Source organism: Podarcis raffonei, chromosome 5, assembly GCF_027172205.1.
Source record: "Podarcis raffonei isolate rPodRaf1 chromosome 5, rPodRaf1.pri, whole genome shotgun sequence".
NCBI lineage: Eukaryota > Metazoa > Chordata > Lepidosauria > Squamata > Lacertidae > Podarcis > Podarcis raffonei.
The window spans coordinates 72060975-72083361 of NC_070606.1; the positions used below are offsets into that span (position 1 = coordinate 72060975).

General features: G+C 40.8%; 1 protein-coding gene across 4 annotated transcripts in view; it reads right to left on the bottom strand.

Moving 5' to 3' along the window:
* Positions 1–22034, bottom strand: part of CUL3 (cullin 3) — a 50292-nt gene extending 28258 nt beyond the window's left edge. Inside the window, exon 1 of one of the 4 annotated variants that reach the window (XM_053390042.1) lies at positions 21613–22034. In XM_053390042.1, the coding sequence (XP_053246017.1) occupies positions 21613–21678 (66 nt within the window). In that variant the 5' untranslated portion in view covers positions 21679–22034. Of the gene's footprint in view, positions 1–5800; positions 5874–20997; positions 21097–21612 lie in introns of those variants that run through there. The other 3 variants (XM_053390045.1, XM_053390043.1, XM_053390044.1) reach the window with 3 other exon arrangements.
* Positions 22035–22387: the final 353 nt, after the last annotated feature.

The following is a 22387-nucleotide window of genomic DNA, read 5'->3' on the forward strand; positions in this document are numbered from 1 at the left end:
TTAATAGTCATCATTCATACTCCAGTAATACATAAATATGTTAATAATAAGCATAACCACCTACAATGACTTTCAGATATAGCCTGATGCTTTAAAGAAATCCCTCACTGCTGTTTTAGGCATATTTCCAATTAATTTAAATAATACTAATAGCATTACTCTTCAAAACCATATTGAAATGGCTGTCTCATCACTATACTATTGAGTAGCCTACTAGTTCAATCTCCAATATGATTCTAAATCACTGATCATTTTGCAATACTAATGCTGTCCTCAATTATGTGTTAGGACTGCAAAGCTGGAAGATTTTTTAAAACATGCACAATGAAGGTTATAATAAAAAACTTTTAAAGTCTAGCTAGATATCTTGGAGAACCATCTCTCATCTTACTAAGCCAATATATAATCAAGCTTTCTGTCCAAGCAGCAACTGAACCAAGAAGTCCCTAGTTAATCACAAATTGCAGTTTCATACAAGTAGGAAGCTATGGTTTTCAGTTTCAGAAGAAGCCAAAAGTCTAACTTGACCCAATGAACCCAGTACACACAATCAAACCCTGGCTTTAATAAGCCATAACATGTAAGATATTCATACACATACTCATATCCTTGCTGCTCTTCCATGAGCGAAACCGGTGAAAGAATGGAGCAGTTATGTGCAAATTGAGCTTCCCAAAAAGCCAAAAATCAAAAGGCAATGCATTAAGATAGGATTTGATCATGTTTTAGGATTCTGGCTTGTCCTAAAACTGATAACCATGGTGCTCAGTTTATGCAAAACAGAAAACTATAGAAACTTCTGCACTGCATTAAGGTGTGCTGAAAAGGGAGGAGCAAATGGACTGTTTGAACCAGCAAGAGGCTTGTTTGTATCTCACCTTATAAAGCAATAAGACCAGCATCTGAACTGGGCCACTGCATCACTTCTGAACAGATTGAGTCCCTTCACTTTTTAAATTATTAGTTCAGAATCTCCAATTCAAGGAAGTCAAGATAAAAGCTAACAAAATCAAAGTTGTACAGTGAAATGAATAAAACTTTTATGCAACCAATGTATCTTGACAAAACAGCAGAGATATAATAGCCATCAAATTTCTAAAGGGCTATCACATGGAAGATGGAGCAAGCTTGTTTTCTCCTGCTCTGGAGGGTAGGATGTGAACCAATGGCTCCAGTTACAAGAAATGAGATTCTGACTAAACAACAATAAGAACTTTCTCATGATAAGAGCAGTTTGACAGTGGAATTGACGTGGTGGACTCTCTTTCATTGGAGGTGTTTAAGCAGAGGTTGGATGGGCATCTGCTATTGATGCTTTAGCTGAGATTTCTGCATAGCAGGGAGTTCAACTAGATGACCCACAGAGTCTCTTCCAACTCTACAGTTATAGGATTCTATGAATAGCCAAAGAAGCACATCATGCTAGCTTCCAAATGTGTCAGAATAAAACTGTTTTCACTGATTTGCTAAAAGTACACAATGAAGGATCGAAGCTGGTCTCTGTAGGGAATTGGCTCCAGAATTGCAATACCAATACCACTACAGAAGAGGCCCTATCCTATCCATCCACAGTTCAACTTCTGGAGGATATGAGGCCCAACAGAATCTTACTGCCTGACCTTAACAGACAGGAAAGTTATAATCAAAAAGCATTCCCTACAGTACACTGAATTTGAACTTTAAAATTTGGGAGAAACTCTATACTACACTTTTCCCCATCCTCTTAAAAGCATTTTAGAGCAGAATGATGCAGAATTTGAAGGAAATTCCATCTAGCAAAAGATTGCCTGCTCTATCTCATATTGGACACATTACCTGTTGCATTTCCACCAATTAATTTGAACCCGTTTCCATTCTAGTTTTGTATAATGATCAAAGCCAAATAGAAACTACTTCAGAATTCAGCAGCAGCAAACATGTCTATCCGAAAATATATGCCAAGGAAATGGCTTGGGTCAATATTTAACTAGTCAACTCAAAGACCGTTTTGACCGGTCAAATGTTTAACTTACCAATTCCCATTTGTATACAGCTGTTTTGAATCAGACAATATGATATAGCAGAAAGGGAGGACGGGTGCTTGTATTAAGTGGGACCAAAACTGCATAGCAATAAGCTACTCACTGTTAAAACATGCAGATAGGAAAAGCTTTCATGACATTGTTTTTCCAGGAACCACCATTCCTTTTACAAAACAAATGTTTTAAAGTCCAAAGAAAGTAGCAAGACTGCCCTGAAGTACTATTTCAGCAGGTATGAAATGACTTCCAGTTACAAATTTCCTGGCTACTAATGCTGTGCTGGATGAATTGGGAAGGATGAAAAAAAGATGCAGAGGCTTATTCCACTTACAAGTGGAGCTAGTGATCAATTTGACATCAACACTTGTATATCATAACTAAGTCTACACTTTCTGTATTTTTATTATATTATTTTATTATTTCTGCTTATATGTAAAAAAGAAAATACCACTTCTAGCTCAAGCAAGGTACAAACACTATGCTACAGATAGATAGATAGGACAGATCGATATCTCACCTAAGTGAAGAAAGTAAATAGATTGGTACCTCGGGTTATAGACGCTTCAGGTTACGCGATTTTGGGTTCTGCACCGCGCTGAACCCGAAAGTACCGGAACGGGTTACTTCTGGGTTTCGGTGCTTCGCGCATGCGCAGAAGCGCCAAGTTGCGACCCAAGCATGCGCAGACATGGCGCTGTGGGTTGCGAATGTGCTTCCCGCACGGATCACGTTCACAACCCGAGGTTCCACTGTACTTTTAATCTTAATGTGCTAAACAAGTTGTACTGTTTGTTGTATAAATCAAAACTCTGCACACGATAGCTTGGGTTCTGACACAATGCTAAGTTTCATACTACAATAATGAGCTTGGTTACAGGTAGGTAGCTGTGTTGGTCTGCCATAGTTGAAACAAAATAAAAAAAATCCTTCCAGTAGCACCTTAGAGACCAACTAAGTTTGTTATTGGTATGAGCTTTCGTGTGCATGCATACTTCTTCAAATACACTGAAACGGAAGTCCATGTGTTTGGGTGAGCCAGGAGTGCATGAATTATTCTCCCCTCACTCACCTGGAGCAACTAAAAGGAGACTGGAAGCAACTGCTTCTGTTTTCACCTAACCAACCACAGTTTGTCTAGGTCAGTACTGGGATGAACTGTGGCTAATTTAAATCATAGTTAAATCTGAGCAGAAAGACTTAAAATCATGGATTACAATCCTGGCTTGCATTGTAGCTCCCTATTCAGACATAACAAACCATGGTTAGTTGAAGCAGAAACAAATGCTTCTTATAACCTCTGCATGACCACGCCAGAGGAAGAGAGATGAGGGGTAGCAGACACATGGATATAACACAAAATTATTATTATAAATCAACGAGTTGAGCTACCATATATTTAAGTGATCAGATCCTCTTTAGTTGTTGTTGGCATCCATCTGTCTTGAGAGACAGCAGTGTGCCGCTGGGGGTGAAGTCAAGTGTTAACCCTAGAAAGCTGTATTATGGCAAAAAATTGACGTTACCACACAGACTAAGAAAATAGGCTGTTTAACCAGACATGGGAATGAATCAGGCTGTGCACATGCACATTTTCCGATACAGAGTATAAATAAAACAAATGTTGAACAGACATTATTTTCTGCTATGTATATGAGCACATGCGACATATGTGAAAGCCCAAGAAAAAACAGAAAAATTAAAGAGGAAAGCCTGAACTCTGAAACCTTTGGGGGTAGGTTCCCAAAAGAATTAATTTCTTTTGGCTTGTAAAATTTTTTGCTTTAGAATAATGAACAAAATGTTTTAGACGAGGCATTCATACTTCATTAATCCAAAATTATTTCTAAAACTGTGTAACAAAAAGCGTTTTATGTACAGAATTAGATCATCACAATTCCTGTACATTAGAAGACAAGCAAGTCCTGAGTAGTATACTGAGAGTATAATTTTCAAATGCAAGAGCAAGGTGCATTCCAATACTGGAAGGGCAATGCCATTGTCACAAGGAAAGAAAGGAGGCAATGCATTATTTGATTGTGCTTTCCTCTTGTTGGCATAGCTGGTGGATCTGTTTCTGTTCTCTTTACTATGTCTCAAAGGAGTGGGAGAAAGTACAGAGCAACATAATTTTGTTGCCATCAAGTTCATGTTGTTGCAAAACTGTCAGATCCAAGATTCAGAGGTAGAAATGTAAATGATGATAGCACTGCTTCTGCCATTTGACTGGCTTACAAAACAGGCTGCAGATTTAGGGAAAGGTACTTTCAAATGTTGCAAAGCACAGAACATCTTCAAGTATTTGGCCAAGGAATGCACTCTGGGATTCTGCCAAGCATATCCCTCATGTAACATGGTGGCAAGGCCTTTTGCACAACACAGCCTCTGACTTCTCTTGCTTCTCACCTACTTCAGATTCCACCATCTTCCGCAGCATGTTGAAGAAAATGGTCTATGTTTGGATATACATTAAAACAAGAAATAAACTGACATGTGAAAGGATAAAAGCTTGTTTCAATCTGGGATAACCTTCAGTCTTTAGAAGTCCATGATAAATAGGAAGACAACTATGAAGAACAGAAAGTGATAGCAAAAACTTGAGACTAACTAAATTTCAAAGTATTTCCTGAGTTTTGTTCCATTTCTCCTCTTTTTCTCAGTCCTTTTTATAAAAATCAATGCCTTATGGCTGCTTAATAATGGGAGTCATAATAATTTTCCAAATAAATAATAATTTAGTTTGTTTTTATTGTTTTTTAACCTAATTCTCATAAAGCAGAAAAACCAAAGAGATGCTTGGTTTCTTAAGAGTTCAACAGCTTGTAGCTCCATTTGTATCAAATACTTTTAAAAACAAATATAATTTGGAACTATTGTCCCATAAACTGAACTTTCAGTATACAAAAACTGATAACTCTAGGGTATATTAAGTTACACATAACAGTTTACGTTGCTAAAATAACAAGCAACTTCCAAAATGTGAAGAATGATTTAAGAGAGAGAGAATTGCATTTTTAAAAAAGATTCTGAAAATTTCCTTTTCCTAAACTTTTACTGTTGTAGCACATACCGCCTGCTACATGAGGAGTCAGTTCACATTTCACCATTCTCACCTCTTCTAAATTCACTAGCACTGATCGATGTAAACAGACATGGTAACATTACAGGCAATCAGTCTGAAGTTTCTCCTTTTATCAGTACTCAACATTGATTTTATCATCTGCTTCAATAAAACATCTCATTTCTGAATAAAACGAGCCTGGTGCTTAGTTAAAATTATAACTGAAAGTATTCCACTTTCTCTCAATGAGTTGGGAAATATGCACCCTGGTTGTCTACTAACCAACACTTTCAAAAGCACTATAAGGTATGGTAATTCACTTGGGTTAAGCCTCATCAACATCACTATAGAAAGCCAGTATAAAGGTAAAGGTACCCCTGCCCGTACGGGCCAGTCTTGACAGACTCTGGGGTTGTGCGCCCATCTCACTTAAGAGGCCGGGGGCCAGCGCTGTCCGGAGACACTTCCGGGTCACGTGGCCAGCGTGACAAGCTGCATCTGGCGAGCCAGCGCAGCACACGGAACGCCGTTCACCTTCCCGCTGGTAAGCGGTCCCTATTTATCTACTTGCACCCGGGGGTGCTTTCGAACTGCTAGGTTGGCAGGCGCTGGGACCGAGCAGCGGGAGCGCACCCCGCTGCGGGGATTCGAACATAATAGGGGTATCAAACCCTGGAAAAGATGGATTTTAAGTTTAATTTTTCCCATAGCCATGCATTACCTTCAGAAGCCCAGCAGCTACGTACAGGACATCCTACCACCACCACTGCCGAAATACATGCAAGTAACTTGGAGAAACTGTACTACACAAAAACGAAGTTCAGAGGCCTCTGAATCAATTGGCAACACATCACACCAGTGAACAGGTCATGGAACACTTCTGCAAAATTCTGTTTTGCTTTGTAGGCAATATGCAATACCTCACATTGACTACAAGTTTCTTTCTCAAGTGAAGGATTTCTAATACACTGTTACCTCTGAAGTGTTTTCTTTATAACACTTTTCTAAGAATCCTTTGAAAGGATTATTTTCAAGTATTTTAAATAGTTTTACAAAAACTGCCTTCATTTATTCACCACACACACACAAACTCAATGTTCTAATGTGGTTACCAAGGAGCACAAGAGTAGTCTGTGATGTCATTAGAATGTTGAGCTATCTCTTAAAGAAATTCAAAGATTTCTTGCAACCAGATTCCACCACAAGGTTTCTTCATCTACCCCCCCCCCCAAGTTCAGTGCAGACAATATTATTTTTGGTGATGTACATGGAAGATTCAGGTACACCAAGTGAGCCACAAAACACTGCAAATGGTGTAACTGCTTAGAAATGCAAGTGTCTACCATTTATATTGTCTTTTTTCAAAAGTTCCTCACTGTAAAATGAAAGAACATATACATAAGCTTGTATCCAGGACTGTGCACATCCTCTTCCTGTACACCAAAAAATCAGCTCTGGAGGCTTCTTCAGCCCTCTGGATCAAATTTTGAGGGTGCATGGGGGCCCTCAAGGGAAAAGAACAACTAAGTTCCATTGTGGAAATATAAATCTGCTGCACTAGTGGAACAGCAGTGTTGGAAACAACCCTATATGTTTATTTCAATGAGAATTATGTATCCTGGCATCTAACTCATGTTATCCTTATCAATATTTTAGATGTTGCTTTAACACTGCAATTTTACACATACCTCTCAGAAGTAAGTACCGGTAAGTTCAGTGGTGCTTAGTCCCAGGTGAGTATAGGCCTACAGTCAAACTAATCATTTTACCATTTTTAAAGCAATATTTAACCTTAATGTATTCAAAGAAGCTCAGAACCCCAGACATTTCTGACACTTTAAAAAGGAGTCTATAAATAAGAGACTTCAACACTTGGCAAATAAGAAAGAGGGAGGGAGCACACAAGCTTCCAGTCAAAACTTAGCATATATCAGCAACTTTCTTAAATGTCTGAGCATTTCAGTGCTTGTATTAGCGGAAATCTCTAAGAAATTTTGAAGTGAAGACACACTACTATTATAAAGATCAAAGTGTCACCATCACTCAAATGTTTTAGCTCATAGTGTATGTGAAAACTTTATATGGCATTGTAAGGAAATTAAAAAATCAAAACTCCAAGAGAGCAGATTCAGCACGTTGAAGAGGAACCAATGTCCTTAGCAATGTAGGACATGCTTTGCATGCAAAAGGATCCAGATTCAATCCCTGATGTTTTCAGTTAAAAGGGATCATATAGCAGGCTAACAAGTCCTCTACCTGATATCCCAAAGAGCTGCTAGCATACTGAGTGAGATGGAGTTTTGAACACGCAGATACATCCACTAACAGAAGAAGAGGGGGAGATTATTTTCACCAGTTCCCACCCCTCACCCCTTACATGCTGCTCTCTAAAGCTGATTCAGGTGGCTGCGGACAGGAATCAGGAAAAAATATCACCTACTCTCTCCACTGAATCAAAAGTGCCGGACTGGCTCTGGAGACAAGCTCTTTAGCGGCACCTTGTTCAACAACTGCTCCTGAATCAAAGTATCACATGAGACCACATCCGAAACTTTGCTGTTTTCCTCTAGTCCAGGGTTTCCCAAACTTGGGTCTCCAGCTATTTTTGGACTACTGCTTCCATCATCCCTGACCACTAATCTCACTAGCTCAGTTGTTGTAGTTGTAGTCCAAAAACAGCTGGAAACACAAGTGTGGAAAATCCTGTTCTAGTCTATTAAACCAGTTGGTTGCTCAAGAAGGAAACTAGGGTAGTACCTCTTAGGTTGGTATGCAAATTTCTTAAACAATAATACCATGCTGACAAGTAATTTTCCATATTCTCATGAGAACTTACAAGTTTATTTGTTTCATCACTTTTCAAGCACAGACACTAAACCAAGTTTTTTTGTTTTTGTTTTTAAGACATTAGTGCCATTTGCTCTTTAGTCTCCTATGACTGTACGACTGTCTCATGAATTCTGGAGTCCAATACTGATTAACTAATGTAATCAGATTGTCATCATTTGAATGACTGTAGATTATCCAAGAATTCTTAAACACACTTTCCTGTTATCCTGACAAGGATTTTTGCCTTGCCTTCATTGGTGTTCTATATCTAAGCAAGGCTCCATTCTCTGTAAATATGAAGTACCCCAGTCTCCATAAATTCTGTCATTTTTCCTGTTGAGGGTAACTGTCAATTCAATTTCTTTGAGTTTCTTCAGATATACTTATAAAACCTTACTGTGGTTTTTCATTAGTTATTAGTTACATTCTGGAGCCAGTCCAGACATTACATTTTTCATGAAGAGGAAAGTTGTAAATTATCACCAATTATCAGCTTTGGCATGTTGATGCTGTAACATGCAGTATGACTAATCATATGGTTTTCTGGTATGAAGTCTTTCCATGCCACTGCCAACACCTGCTATTATTAGGAACAGGTGGAGCTCATGTAGAAACTCTTTTTTAAATGTGAAAAAATCATATGATAGCCACTGCTACATGTTGTCATGGAGCATGGAGAAACTGTCAATTGTGTTTTGGGTGGCATGCATATTTGTAGTATGACAAGGTTAAAGCACATAAAGCATTTAAAAACCATATTGTTAGGAAAGCATTGTTTAATGTTTGGATTAGATATAAAGATTTATTGGAAAATAAAACCCCAAGGTGGTTGTCACCAATGGAAACGAAAGCACAGAAAAAGCTCAATATGGAGGCCAAATGGCCCAAGTATTGGGAAATTTTGGAACAAGAAGGAGATAGACTGAAACTGCAGAGTTTTGAGAAACTAAAAAACAAAGTGCAAGACTGGCTTCATTATTATCAGATAATGGAGGCTTACAATTTGGATAAGAAAGTTGGCTTCCAGGTGGAAAAATCTAAATTGGAAACAGAACTGTTAGAACCCAAAACTAAGATTTTGTCAAAAATGTATAACTTGCTGTTGAAATGGAACACTCAGGATGAGACGGTCAAATCTGCTCTGATCAAATGGGCACAAGATGTTGGACATAACATTATGTTTGCTGACTGGGAACAGTTGTGGACCACTGGGATGAAATTTTCGGCATGTAATGCCTTAAGAGAAAATATTATGAAAATGATATACAGGTGGTACATGACCCCAGTCAAGCTTGCAAAAATTTACCATTTGCCCGACAATAAATGTTGGAAATGTAAAGAAAATGAAGGTACATTCTTTCACCTTTGGTGGACGTGCACTAAGATTAAGGCTTTCTGGGAAATGATCTATAACGAATTGAAAAAGGTATTTAAATATACCTTCTTGAAGAAACCAGAGGCCTTTCTCTTGGGCATGGTCGGCCAGTTGGTGTCAAAAAAGGATAGAACTTTCTTTATGTATGCTACAACAGCAGCAAGAATACTTATTGCAAAGTACTGGAAGACGCAAGATTTACCCACTCTGGAAGAATGGCAGATGAAGATGATTGACTGCATGGGATTGGCAGAAATGACTAGCAGAATCCGTGACCAGGGAGAAGAGTCGGCGGAAGAAGATTGGAAGAAATTCAAGGACTATCTACAGAAATATTGTAAAATTAATGAATGTTGAATGATGTCGGATAGAAATCAAGGGGTTTTTAGCTGTAATGCTTTGAGATAAGGATTTGCTGAACAAATAATTCGAATTGGAATACAAGAAGGGGAGGTATGAGGAGGTCAGGGAAATATGTCATTGAAAACTAAGTATTGCGAATTTTATGTGTTTTTAAACTTTTTTGCTTTTTTCTTTTTGTTTGTATAAAAATTGGAAACTTTAATAAATATCTTTAAAAAAAGAGAGAGAGAGAGAGAGAGAAACTGTCAATTGTGATAAAGGTAACACATAAGCCAGAAGTTGTGCATCTGTTTCTCTCCTGTGTTAATATGCTCATATTAAATATATTTATGCCTTTTCAAAACTAAACTCCATTTTAAAATTTCTCTTTGCTTTCCAACTGGTTATTAAACTCTGAATTTGTCAAAAATATGATCCTAAACTGTAACATTGTATTTACTGTTCACCCTGTTCTTACAATAAAAACAGATGTAATATTTTAATTTTGCTGCAAATTGTTTGAACAAACATTTACTGCTGTAAAAACACGCAGACATGCAGATGATCAAAGTTACACTTTTTAAGACTTCTTCAACCCCAAAGCCATAATTTCATTATCAATGTTTTAGGTTTCTTGATAACTGAGAAATAACGGTAATGAAAATGAATTTTATATATTTATATTTGAGGCTTGCCAAGGGTCCACAATTCCAATTACCATGATGAGCTCTTGTAAGCACAATGCAACATACACAAATCCCTTGAGTTTAAACTCTCTTGAGTTTAAAGCTGGGGATGTGGGGAGGGGAGAAGTTATCTCCACATTTGTGCTATACCAGAGGCCCTCCAAAAAACAATGCAATTTCAAGGACAATCCCCTATTCAGCTCCAACTCCAAGCCCAAGAGGAGGGCTAGAACTTGTGCTTGTTAGATTGTGCTTCCAAGGGGCCTGAAGTGGGAACAACTCTTTCCTCCACTGTGGCAAGTTTGAAGCTGGAAAGGGCAGCAGATAATTTTCCTGGTCCTCGGGGTATAGTGCAATGTCAAGGATTACACCTCCACGCATGTGACCTACTAAGGTAAACTAGGATTTGTGGGCTCCTATTAAGGGCCACACAAGACATGACAGGAACAAAAAATTTTCTTTACATCCATTGCCTTAATGTATGGTGATAATCTACATTTTCCAGCAAAAAGTTTATAGCTGAAAGCAGCTGAACTCTACCTCCTCCCATACCTTACATCCTGAACCCTGCATCCCTTCAGGCTCTTTTCGCCAAGCTTGGCTCCAATGTGAGCCAGGGCCGTGACAAAAGTTCTCCAAACAGCAGTGTGTAGGAAGTTCGATTCCTGGCATCTACATTTTGCGGGGGTAAAAAGTAGACCTTCTTGCTTCCTGTGAATGGGGCAAGTATGCAAACAAACATACTTGGCTGCCTCACCACATATAGGTTAGCACCATTTTATAGTCTCAATTATAACAAATGGGAAAACTTCTTGAAAAACAGAGAACTCTGAAATAAAATAAGTGATTTTTTTTTAGTATGGAGATTTTTGAAAGCAGTTGAAAGCACCTTTTGTCAACCCTTATTACAGATGCATTATCTAATTGGACAAAATGCCAGACTGAGCACAGGTTTGAGTGTTATAATGACAACATGCTTCAACCAGAACTCTATTTTTAAGACCCACCTATTCTATCAACAGCAATTTGCTTTAACATATTTTAATCTTGTATTTTTAAATTGTTGTAACCCACCCCGAGACAGCACAATAATAATTGCAACAAAAATACCCTCCTACTGCACACTGAAGTCTTGCCCCCACCATCATAACAAGCAAGTAAAAGACTAGGCCTGTGATTAGTTTGTGACTAGGAGTTCAACCTTAAATGTGATGGGGATGTGTGCAAAGTTCCAGAATCTATCAGCACTTCTAAAATCCTGCCAACAAACACACCAGCCAGAACAGAAGGGGTGGTGGTGGACTTACCTCTCTTTTGATCTGTTAGTGTGTGTGAAATAGTTACACCAATACCAGACATACAGGATCCAATTTAGGGCCTCTCGAATGAATGAAAGAACCTTGAATCCAAGGCTGCCTATGTCCTGTCCCAGAAACTCCCATTTTGGGACCACTGGTAGAAAGACCGCCAGTGGGGACTTCCGGTCAGCGCCAGCGACGAATGGCGGATTCCCTCTGAGCTCCGGAGGGAATCGGCTCCACGGGACAGGGTCTTGCCGCTCCGGCGAAGCGCGGACCCGAAGAAATCGCAGGCAGTGAAGCCTGGGAACTTGGAGGCTCGGCGGGCTCCATTTGTGCCCCCCCCACTGCGAAGGAGCCTTTTTAAAGGCTGCGGAGCGAAACGGGGGTGAGCGGCGCGGAGCTGAGAGCTGTCTACCGCTTCCGTGGAGTGAAGCCGCATGGCCATCGTCGGAGAGCGCCGATTTCTTCCTGGCAATTGGACTCTAAAGCAACTACTCGTGAGTAGGATTAAGTCAATTAATTTGAGGAAATTTTTTTTAGAAAAATTTGGCACCGAAACGGGAAAGGTAAAAACAGGAAGTCTACCTTTCCGGCTTGTAAGCAGATCAAAGCAAAGAGACTCTAAAGCTGTAACTTTGAAATACGTCTTTTTAAAGGTCTAAAATCCAGCACCAAAAAAGCGATCCCCCCCTGCCTGCAGGAGCAGAGGGGAGAAATTTGAGAGGTATTTACCTGCAAGGAAGGAGGGAAGTAAAGTTACATCTGCTGCCTCTGAAATCTGGGAACGGACTGCCTATGATAGGGAAAGCCTAATTGGGAAGAATTGCCAGCACGTTAAAGGTAAAGATTTTTGATACAACTCTGTGAAAGATACAGTGTTTCTGGAACTGCTTTTGACTAAAAAGTAACTTTTAAGGACACTGAATTTGTGGCTTTTAAGGGTACTGGAGACCTATAAGGACCATATTTGTTTTAAAAGTTGCAAAGTGAAGTTGGAAGTGTGTCCCCCTAGAGGAGACTATGTTGCAACAACAACTAAGCCACTAAGTAACCAAGCTTGGAAAATTCCTCTTCAAAACAAATCTACCAGGCGTGAGACTGACCTTGGGTTTTGCATGAGAGTGTTATGGCAAATGAGAAAGGGAAGATAGAGCTGGCACAGGAAAAACTACCAGGTCCGGTAGACAATACAAGACTGATATTACACATCAGAGAAGGGCTTCAACATCCGGAGCAGCAGGCACAGTAGGAACTGCTGCTTCGCAAGCAAAACCAAAAGCTATGTCATCTGAAGATTTACTGGCTCAGGCACTCGGCAAAATTAATGCATCTTTGGAAAACTTAGCCAAACAGGTTGCAGAGACAAATAAACAAGTAGCTGAGGCCTCAGCAAAAATTGACTTGAACACTACAAGTATTAATGAACTGGGAAAGAAGGTGAATTCTAACACACAGTCCATTGAAAAACTATTGGAGGAATCGGCCTCGACTCGAAAGATAGCAGAGGAAGCTAAGGAAATTGCAACCGCTGCTCAAGAGAAGATACCACCGGTATATAAGAAACTAGAGGATCACGACCTAACACTGTCTATGATTGAATTACAAGGAAAGGAGAGAAATTTAAGAATCAGAGCAGTACCTGAAAGCGAGAAAGACAACCTGGCAGACTTCCTTACAAAGGAATTTACAGATTTTTGGCAACAGGACCTGGGGAAGGAAGAATTCAAGATAGTGAGTGCATTTAGGCTTGGTAAAAGACAAAGAAAGAACAAAGCAAGAGACTGTTTGATTACCTTAAGAACAAAAGAAGAAAGAGACAAAATCTTGAATTTGCACTATCAAAGAACTCTGGAAATTGAAGATTCATTCGTGGAGATCTTTAAGGATATACCCAAATATATTTTGGATGTAAGGGCCTACTACAGAGATCTTGTTGTTCTATTGAGAAGAAACAGAATACTCTTCAGGTGGGAATTCCCCCAATGTCTATCCTTCAAATACAAAGGAAGAAAAATAAGAATAAGGACAGTGAATGATAAAGACAAGTTCTTGAAAGACCACGAGGAGGATCTACAGAAGGAAGTGGAATCTGGTGAGGAGCCAATCGCATCAGGAAAAGGAATTTTAGACATAGCAAACTTATCATTTGGACTCCTTGGCCCAGGGAAAGACACACCACCAACAGAAGAAGAACAACAACTCGGTGCAGTTGGAGGGAAAACTAAGTAACTAACCATGGCTCTGCAACTTCTAAGTTGGAATTGTAATGGACTTAACTCCCCTCGAAAGAGAAAAGGTGTTTTTCATATATTAAGAAAAGAACAATTGGACTTGATTTGTTTACAGGAAACACATGTAATGAGGCTACACAGGAAAATACTTATTAATAAGAGATTGGGACAAGAATTTATTTCGTCTGATAAGGTCAAAAAGAGAGGACTGGTGATATATGCAAAGGAGAAATTTTTACCGAAATTAATTTTTAAAGATGAACAAGGAAGATATTTGGCAATCGAAATTCAATTTCAAGGAGAGAAATTTCTGATTGTAGGGGTGTATGCACCGAACGAGGGGAAATCTGAATTTTTTAAGAAGTTGCATGAGACTCTTTTGGACTATATGGACTATAATATTGATGGGGGATATGAATGGAGTTGTATCTACAAACATGGACAAGGCACAAAAACAGGTAGTCACCAAAGATGGTAGACTACCAAAAACTTTCTTTGAATTGACTGACAATATGGACTTGATTGACATCTGGAGAACTAAGAACCCCCTGGGGAGAGAGGGAACTTTCTTCTCTGAAGCTAAGATGACATGGACTAGAATTGACCAAAGATGAATGTATTGCCTAGAACGTTGTTTTTGTTTCAAACATTGCAAATTGTGGACAAGATGGACTGTTTCAAGAAGTGGCAGAAAGACATTTCTAAATTTGTCTGGCAGGGCAAGAAGCCCAGAATAAAATTTAAGATATTAACTGATGCAAAGGAAAGGGGTGGATTTGCCCTGCCAGACTTTAAACTTTACTATGAATCAGCAGCGTTCTGCTGGTTGAAAGACTGGCTGCTTCTTGAGAACACAGACATTTTGGATTTAGAAGGTTTCAACAATGTTTTTGGGTGGCATGCATATTTGTGGTATGACAAGGTTAAAGCACATAAAGCATTTAAAAACCATATTGTTAGGAAAGCATTGTTTAATGTTTGGATTAGATATAAAGATTTATTGGAAAATAAAACCCCAAGGTGGTTGTCACCAATGGAAGCGAAAGCACGGAAAAAGCTCAATATGGAGGCGAAATGGCCGAAGTATTGGGAAATTTTGGAACAAGAAGGAGATAGACTGAAACTGCAGAGTTTTGAGAAACTAAAAAACAAAGTGCAAGACTGGCTTCATTATTATCAGATAATGGAGGCTTACAATTTGGATAAGAAAGTTGGCTTCCAGGTGGAAAAATCTAAATTGGAAACAGAACTGTTAGAACCCAAAACTAAGATTTTGTCAAAAATGTATAACTTGCTGTTGAAATGGAACACTCAGGATGAGACGGTCAAATCAGCTCTGATCAAATGGGCACAAGATGTTGGACATAACATTATGTTTGCTGACTGGGAACAGTTGTGGACCACTGGGATGAAATTTACGGCATGTAATGCCTTAAGAGAAAATATTATGAAAATGATATACAGGTGGTACATGACCCCAGTCAAGCTTGCAAAAATTTACCATTTGCCCGACAATAAATGTTGGAAATGCAAAGAAAATGAAGGTACATTCTTTCACCTTTGGTGGATGTGCCCTAAGATTAAGGCTTTCTGGGAAATGATCTATAACGAATTGAAAAAGGTATTTAAATATACCTTCTTGAAGAAACCAGAGGCCTTTCTCTTGGGTATGGTCGGCCAGTTGGTGTCAAAAAAGGATAGAAATTTCTTTATGTATGCTACAACAGCAGCAAGAATACTTATTGCAAAGTACTGGAAGATGCAAGATTTACCCACTCTGGAAGAATGGCAGATGAAGATGATTGACTGCATGGGATTGGCAGAAATGACTGGCAGAATCCGTGACCAGGGAGAAGAGTCGGCGGAAGAAGATTGGAAGAAATTCAAGGACTATTTACAGAAATATTGTAAAATTAATGAATGTTGAATGATGTCGGATAGAAATTAAGGGGTTTTTTTGCTGTAATGCTTTGAGATAAGGATTTGCTGAATAAATAATTTGAATTGGACTACAAGAAGGGGAGGTATGAGGAGGTCAGGGAAATATGTCATTGAAAACTAAGTATTGTGAACTATATGTGTTTTTAAACTTTTTTACTTTTTGTTTGTATAAAAATTGGACATTTTAATAAATATCTTTAAAAAAAAGAAAGACCGCCAGTGGTAGATCTAAGTATATGAAGGCATAGCAGTGTCCCTCAATGGCAGATTATGTGTCTCTGCTGGCGAAGCTCTTCCCTACTGAAGAGCCATTGTTATTTCTTTCTAACTCCCTCCAGCCAGATGTGGGGTTCAGAATTGCAAGGCTGCATCACTTACCAACTGGGAAACTCAACAAACACTTGCTGAAATTTCATTTAGATGAATTGGCCACCACCTCTATCAAACAGAGAATGCATCATTATTCAAACTGAAAATGTGAAGCAAACTACAAATATATCTCCTGAAGTAGGCTATTGGGTAACTCACAAAGAAAGAGGCTGAAAGAGATTAGGCAGTGAACAATGGGCTCAAAAACAGAATTGTCACCTTCTAGTAGGACTGCTGCATAAAATATGTTTACACCAATCTGCAATATTTTGCAGTGTCCTTGTTTACAAAATATTTAAGTAAGACACAAAGTCTTCAACTTAAACAATATACCTATATCTATTGCTGTCTGACTTGGCCACTCCCTATAACAGGAATCACCAACTTTTTTGGACCAGAGGACAACTTTTGAATTTTGAGAGAGTGATGAGGGTTCCCATAACAAATCAACTGCTGGGGTGAGGTTGTGGTATAACACAAAATGGCTGCCATGGGGAGCATGGCATAACACACAATAGGAGATCACCACCCATGACATCCTTATGTTTAATATGGGAAGCCATCTATGTCCTGCTAGTCCTTACTGTGGAGATCACACAATATTATTTTTTTACAAACACACTGATACTGTCTCTGTCCAATAGCAACAGGAAGCAATCCTCAGCACCAGGGGAAAAATACAAGGTGGCCACCTCACACTGACTCCCATTTCTGAGGCCTCTGCCCTAGGGCACTGGTAAAAGCATTTGTTGGCAGCAGGCACCAGGTTAACAATCCCTGCCCTACAGGGAAAAGTTACCACTGTCACTAAAGTCACTGCCTGAGGTGGGTGCAGAAGGAAATCTTGTAGAAAAGCACCACATAAGGAGCCTATGCAGAGGCAGGCAAGAGGGAAACAAACAAGTATGGCTAGGTTTAACCATCACCTAGAGCAGTGTTTCCCAAACAGGGGCCAGGATAATCCAAGGGGGCCACAGGTGAAAATTGTGTAAAGGGGGGGGGCACAGCACGAGGCTAGGAGGCCACAGAGGAATCTGAGAAGTGAAGGGGGGGAACCTTTTTTAAAAAAGAAAGAAAAAAGTTCTGATCGGCTGGCTATCAGCCTGGCCAATCACAAGCGGGTAAGGGGTCGGCTCACCAGGGCCTAGAGCTCCTTTTTGCCATGTGTGTTTTCTTGGATAAGTCCTGGATTGCTTCCGGCAAGAGGGGGCGATCACTGAGGCTCCAATTTTGACCAGTAGAGCCCGCAATCCAAAATCCCCAGGTCAGGTGAGTGCGGTGGTGGCGTGGCAATTGGTGAGCCGGAGCTGCTTGTTGCTGCTGCCAGTGCTGGGCCTGACTCTGCAAGATGCAGGGTGCAATCCACCCCAGCGCCTAGCCGAGTGCAGTCATCTGGTGCTGCTGACTTGCATCTAGTAAATAACTAAGTGTCTACTCAGAAGAAAGTTGCACTGAATTCAGTGGGCCTTATACCCAGGTAAAGGTGTGGAGGGGATAGTGTTTTATCTAGGCAGCCAGTGCTCCTCCAGATGACAAGATCTTTTTGCACCAGGTCAGCGAGGAGAACTTGCTTTTTAAAATTCTCCTTTATACAGAACTCCCTGCACGCCTTTTGGACTTTTATCTGTAGGTTTTCTCCTCTGTGTCAAATAATTGAGATCAAATAAGTGTTGTTTACTTTTTATACTACATGGAAGATGGATCTTCCTCAGGAGGTTCTGCACTCTCCTTCCTTGGAGGTTTCTAAGCAGAGATTGGATGGCCATCTGTAATGGATGCTTTAGCTGAGTTTCCTTACACTGCGTGGTGTTATACTAGAAAGATGACCCTCGGGGCCCATTCCAGCTCCATGATTCTATGTTTTTCTGCTTCAACAATATTTCATTATGTTCCTATCATGTTATGTAATTGTATTTTGTATAAATAATAAAAATTATAAATAAAACAGGTTCTATTTACAAACAAAACATTTAAAAAGCTACCTTTCTACCAGCAGGATGAGGGGGGCATGGGCATAGTCAGGATTTTATTAGGGGGGCAGAACATCATATTTATATTGATTTTTACTTATTGGAGGGGGCAACTGCCCCCGGCTACACCCATGGGGGGGGGGCACAGGAGGGAAACAAGGTCAGAAGAGGGCCATGGTCAGGAAAAGGTTGGGAAACTGAGCTAGGACACTATGATCACTCTTGGTAGAAGGATAGTTGCATCTTGCCCCAACCATTTCCTAAACTTTCTGAGACTGCATTGCTTTGCTATAGGGGAGAGGTTTTCAGAATCTGTCCAAATTTCTGTTGGAGCAACAGAAGTGTTATTTATTACATCTATATCCTACTTTACTTCATTTGACATTTAACAGACATTAAGATCACATAACAGGCACTGAATTAAAAAGCAGATATTGTGATCAATATAATGACCTGTTCAATTACTATATTGAACTTAGGTCAGTTGATCCCTTAACTCCCAAAGAAAAATATGCTTTCTTTCAGCATGTTCCCCTATGAATGATAAACTCAGTTAGAAAGCACTTTATAGGTCATTAAGTGTAACCCATCAGATTTTATTAGGGGTCTCTCACAGAGTTGTATGCTGTTTGTGCACAAGTAGAACAGAAGGCTAGAAGGCCTTCTGGAGTGGATTTTGGGAACAGGTTGGGGGTGTTATTTAAGGGAAAGGAAGGTTAAGGCACAAATGCAAGTCTACTTATGCAACAATTAATTCTGTCCACAAAATTTTACAGCCCACTAGCACAAATTCAAAACTTTCATCAACCCAATCCAAAGTCAATATATGGACTAAGTAAGGCTGTCTCAGCATGTGATCAATACTACATTGTACATACTTTATGTATAAACTAGTGTAGATCGTGGTTAATTATCCCCATAATTCAACTATGAATTGTGGGCATCTATCTTTTTGTCATTCCTCTTGATTTTCTAATGCTGCTTTTTTGCTGAATAAGTTGCACCATGCTTGGTACCCATGTACTGAAGATCTTTGCTTCTATCGGTAGCTCAGTGACAACTTCTTGCCTACTGACAGCCTTCAGTCAAATTATTTAGATGCAACCCTTCCCCACGATATTCTAAAGAGCTGAGTTAAAAATATGCTTCCCCCTCCCCATTCCAGGCCAAAGCATGAAAATGTATGCCTCAAGGTAAAAACGTAAGGTTTTGTTGTTTTTGCTTTGTTTTGCTGCTGCTGGAAGTTGGATGGTAAAGAATGGCAGTTTATATATACAATGGTACCTCGGTTTACGAACTTAATCCGTTCCGGAAGTCTGTCCTTAAACCAAAGCATTCTTAAACCAAGGTGTGCTTTCCCGTAGCAGTGGGGCACTCAATTTACAAATGGAACACACTAAACAGGAAGCGGAACATGTTCGGCTACTTCCAGGTTTGCAGCGTTCTTAATTCAAGTTGTTCAAAAACTAAGCTGTTCTTAAACCAAGGTACCACTGTATATAAACCTGTCTAGAAATTAGCTCCAACTGGTGGGTTGGACTCAGTTCCAGATCAGTCTGATCCAAGGTAGGGTGCAAACGCAGCACTACCACAATACATACATATAAAAACATGAACAAACGCACATATGTAGTAAGGGGGAAAATACAAAGAAACTGGGTCCCCAAATACATCTTTGAGTTAAAGGCCGGTCCCAGGTCCAAAAATGTTGAAGACTACTGTTAGTTTGCTTTAACAATGGTTATTTTAATTATCTTCAGCTCATGATGTCTATGTACCCTCCCCACTAAGTAGGCATTAAATATAGCTATTTTAAAATATTTTTCTAGAATGAGCCACAATTATGACAACTGCTAACAAAAAACACTTTTACAGGGAAAACAATGTTCTACTTTGTGTGAGAAGGCTGTGTGAACATTCTTCACCCACTAACATTTTATAGGCTCATCTGCAAGAAAGGAAAATGAAAAATGTTTACCCTGACTGCAAACTTTGTTTCTCTCAATCTGTTCAACTCCCATATACAACCAAGTGTTTGATGCATAAATCTCATCATCCAAATTTAAAAGGCTTCAAGAAACACTTGTAATATATGTTTTGCTTAGAGAATAATTGTAAAACACTGTAAGCAACTGTCATTGTTGATTATCATGATAGCATCTCCCACTGCTATTCAGGCAGCCAAAACCAACTTTAAGACATTTCAAAATTAACTTGACTAACATGTTGTACTTTCAACAGCTCCTAAGAACACAGCACTTTATTTAAAAACACAGATCTCTTTATCTTCAGAATCTATTACATTGTCATTCAGGGAGTCAATCTTAGCTGAAAAGCAGGGTAAATATATAATAAGCAAGTTTTGTTGCTCTTTTGCAGAGTTAATTTTCCTAATCTAACTATGCTGACTTGGAAGAAAACACTAATGGTTTCAATTGGGCTTCTGAGTAAATAGGATTGGGCAGTAATAAGTTAAAATATATAAATACAAGTTTAATTTTGAGAATGGAACTGCAGGTTGATCAAATGCTGACGGTGACAGTTGTTAGTTCATTCACATAAACAGGTAGAGCCAGTTTCTTTGTGAAGGCAACAATTATTTGCCACTAGTTTCCTGACTCAAACGCAACAAAAACTTTTGCTCAAGCCTAAAAAACGTACAACCAAACATCTCCTTTTAAGCATATATGTATGTGTATAAACACTCCAGTACTTTGGCAATCATCAAGTCAGATATCCTTAAAACAAAAACTTTACACGTTACAAAAAACAAACAAACCCAGGCCTTCATCTTGGGTGTCCATTGGCTTTCAATCTTCAGCTGAAACAACTATCGGTCAGGAAAGATATGAGGTAATTTATGCTACAAATCACCTCGAAAATGCTCCCTCCCCGTATGACAACCCCACAGAGGGGGGAAAATGTCATAAAAACTGTCCGGTGTCAAAATCCTTACAATATTCAGCTTCATTTATTGATACTGGCAAGACAAAAAAAACAAAACACAACAAGTTTGAAGTTGATACAGAACTAGTATGACGTTGGACTCTTCGGGCGAGTGTGTGTGTATATGTGTGTTCTTAAGACCTTCACGCAATTTATTGTCATTATTATTATTATTATTATTTAATAACTGGCGCTGTACTAGGCAGGCCATTGTCAAGGGCCCGAGGGGAAAGCCGCGATCTCCCCAGAGCCCCTTTCCTGGGGCGGCGGCGGGGGGGCCGCCGGGCCCTCTAACCTGCCTCTCCCTTTCCTGGGACGGGAACTTGGGCTCCCCGCCCGCTGACAGCCTCTCCTGAGGGTCTCCCCGGCGGGCCTCCCCTCAGTGCCCGCGGCCCGCTCCCTCCGCCGCCCCAGTGACAAGCCAGGTCGGGCGACGAAGAGACGGGGCTCCCTTGCACGCAAGGCCGCGGCCGGCGGCTCGTCTCGCCGCCAGGCCCCGGTCCCGGCCCGGCGCCGCGACGTCCCTCTCGCTCCCTCACTCACCGGGAAGGCTCGGATCCGCATCTTGGTGTCCTTCCGGCTGCCGGTCCCCTTGCTCAGGTTCGACATCTTCGGGCCCGGCGGGAGCGGAGCCCCCCTTTCCTGAGGGGCGGGGAGAGGGAAACGGGGCCGGGGAGAAGCCCCCCTCAGGCGGCGGCGACCTTCACTCCGAGGGCGGGCGGAGAGGCGAGGTTGAGGCGAGGCAGGCCCAAGTGGCCGTCTGTACGCGGCGGCGGCGGTGGCTCCCTCAGCCTCCTGCGCCTCCTCCTCCTTCTCCGCCGCGATGGCGGCCAAACATCGCTCAGTGCGCAGGGCCGAACAGGCCCCCCCTCCCCTCACGCAGAGACACAGACAGATCCGGCGGGGGCGGCGGCGGCGCAAGAGAGAGAGGAGGGGAGGGAGGAGGAAAGGGGAGGAGCGCAGTCGGCGGGGAGGAGGGAGGAAGGGGGAGCAGAGTGGGGCCGCCAAGTCTCGCGAGAGCTCCAAACGGCTCCCGCGATAATAGGAGGCGCGCGGGGCGGGGAGGGGGTGGAGAGGTAAGGAGTGTTGTCTTTCTTCCCACTGACCCTAGGGAAGCTGGAGGAGGCGGGCGGGCGAGCGAGCGAGCGGTGCTGGTGATTGGCGGGTGGTGGCGCGGAGGAGGCGGCGAGTGGGTGGATTTAGGTGTCACGTGCTACGCAGGCGGCAGGAGGCGGCGATTCGGGTTTGCACGTAGTGCGGTTGGTCGTTTGTTTCGGTTAAACCCGCTTTTAACCCGTTGCTTGCCTGGAGGCCTCTC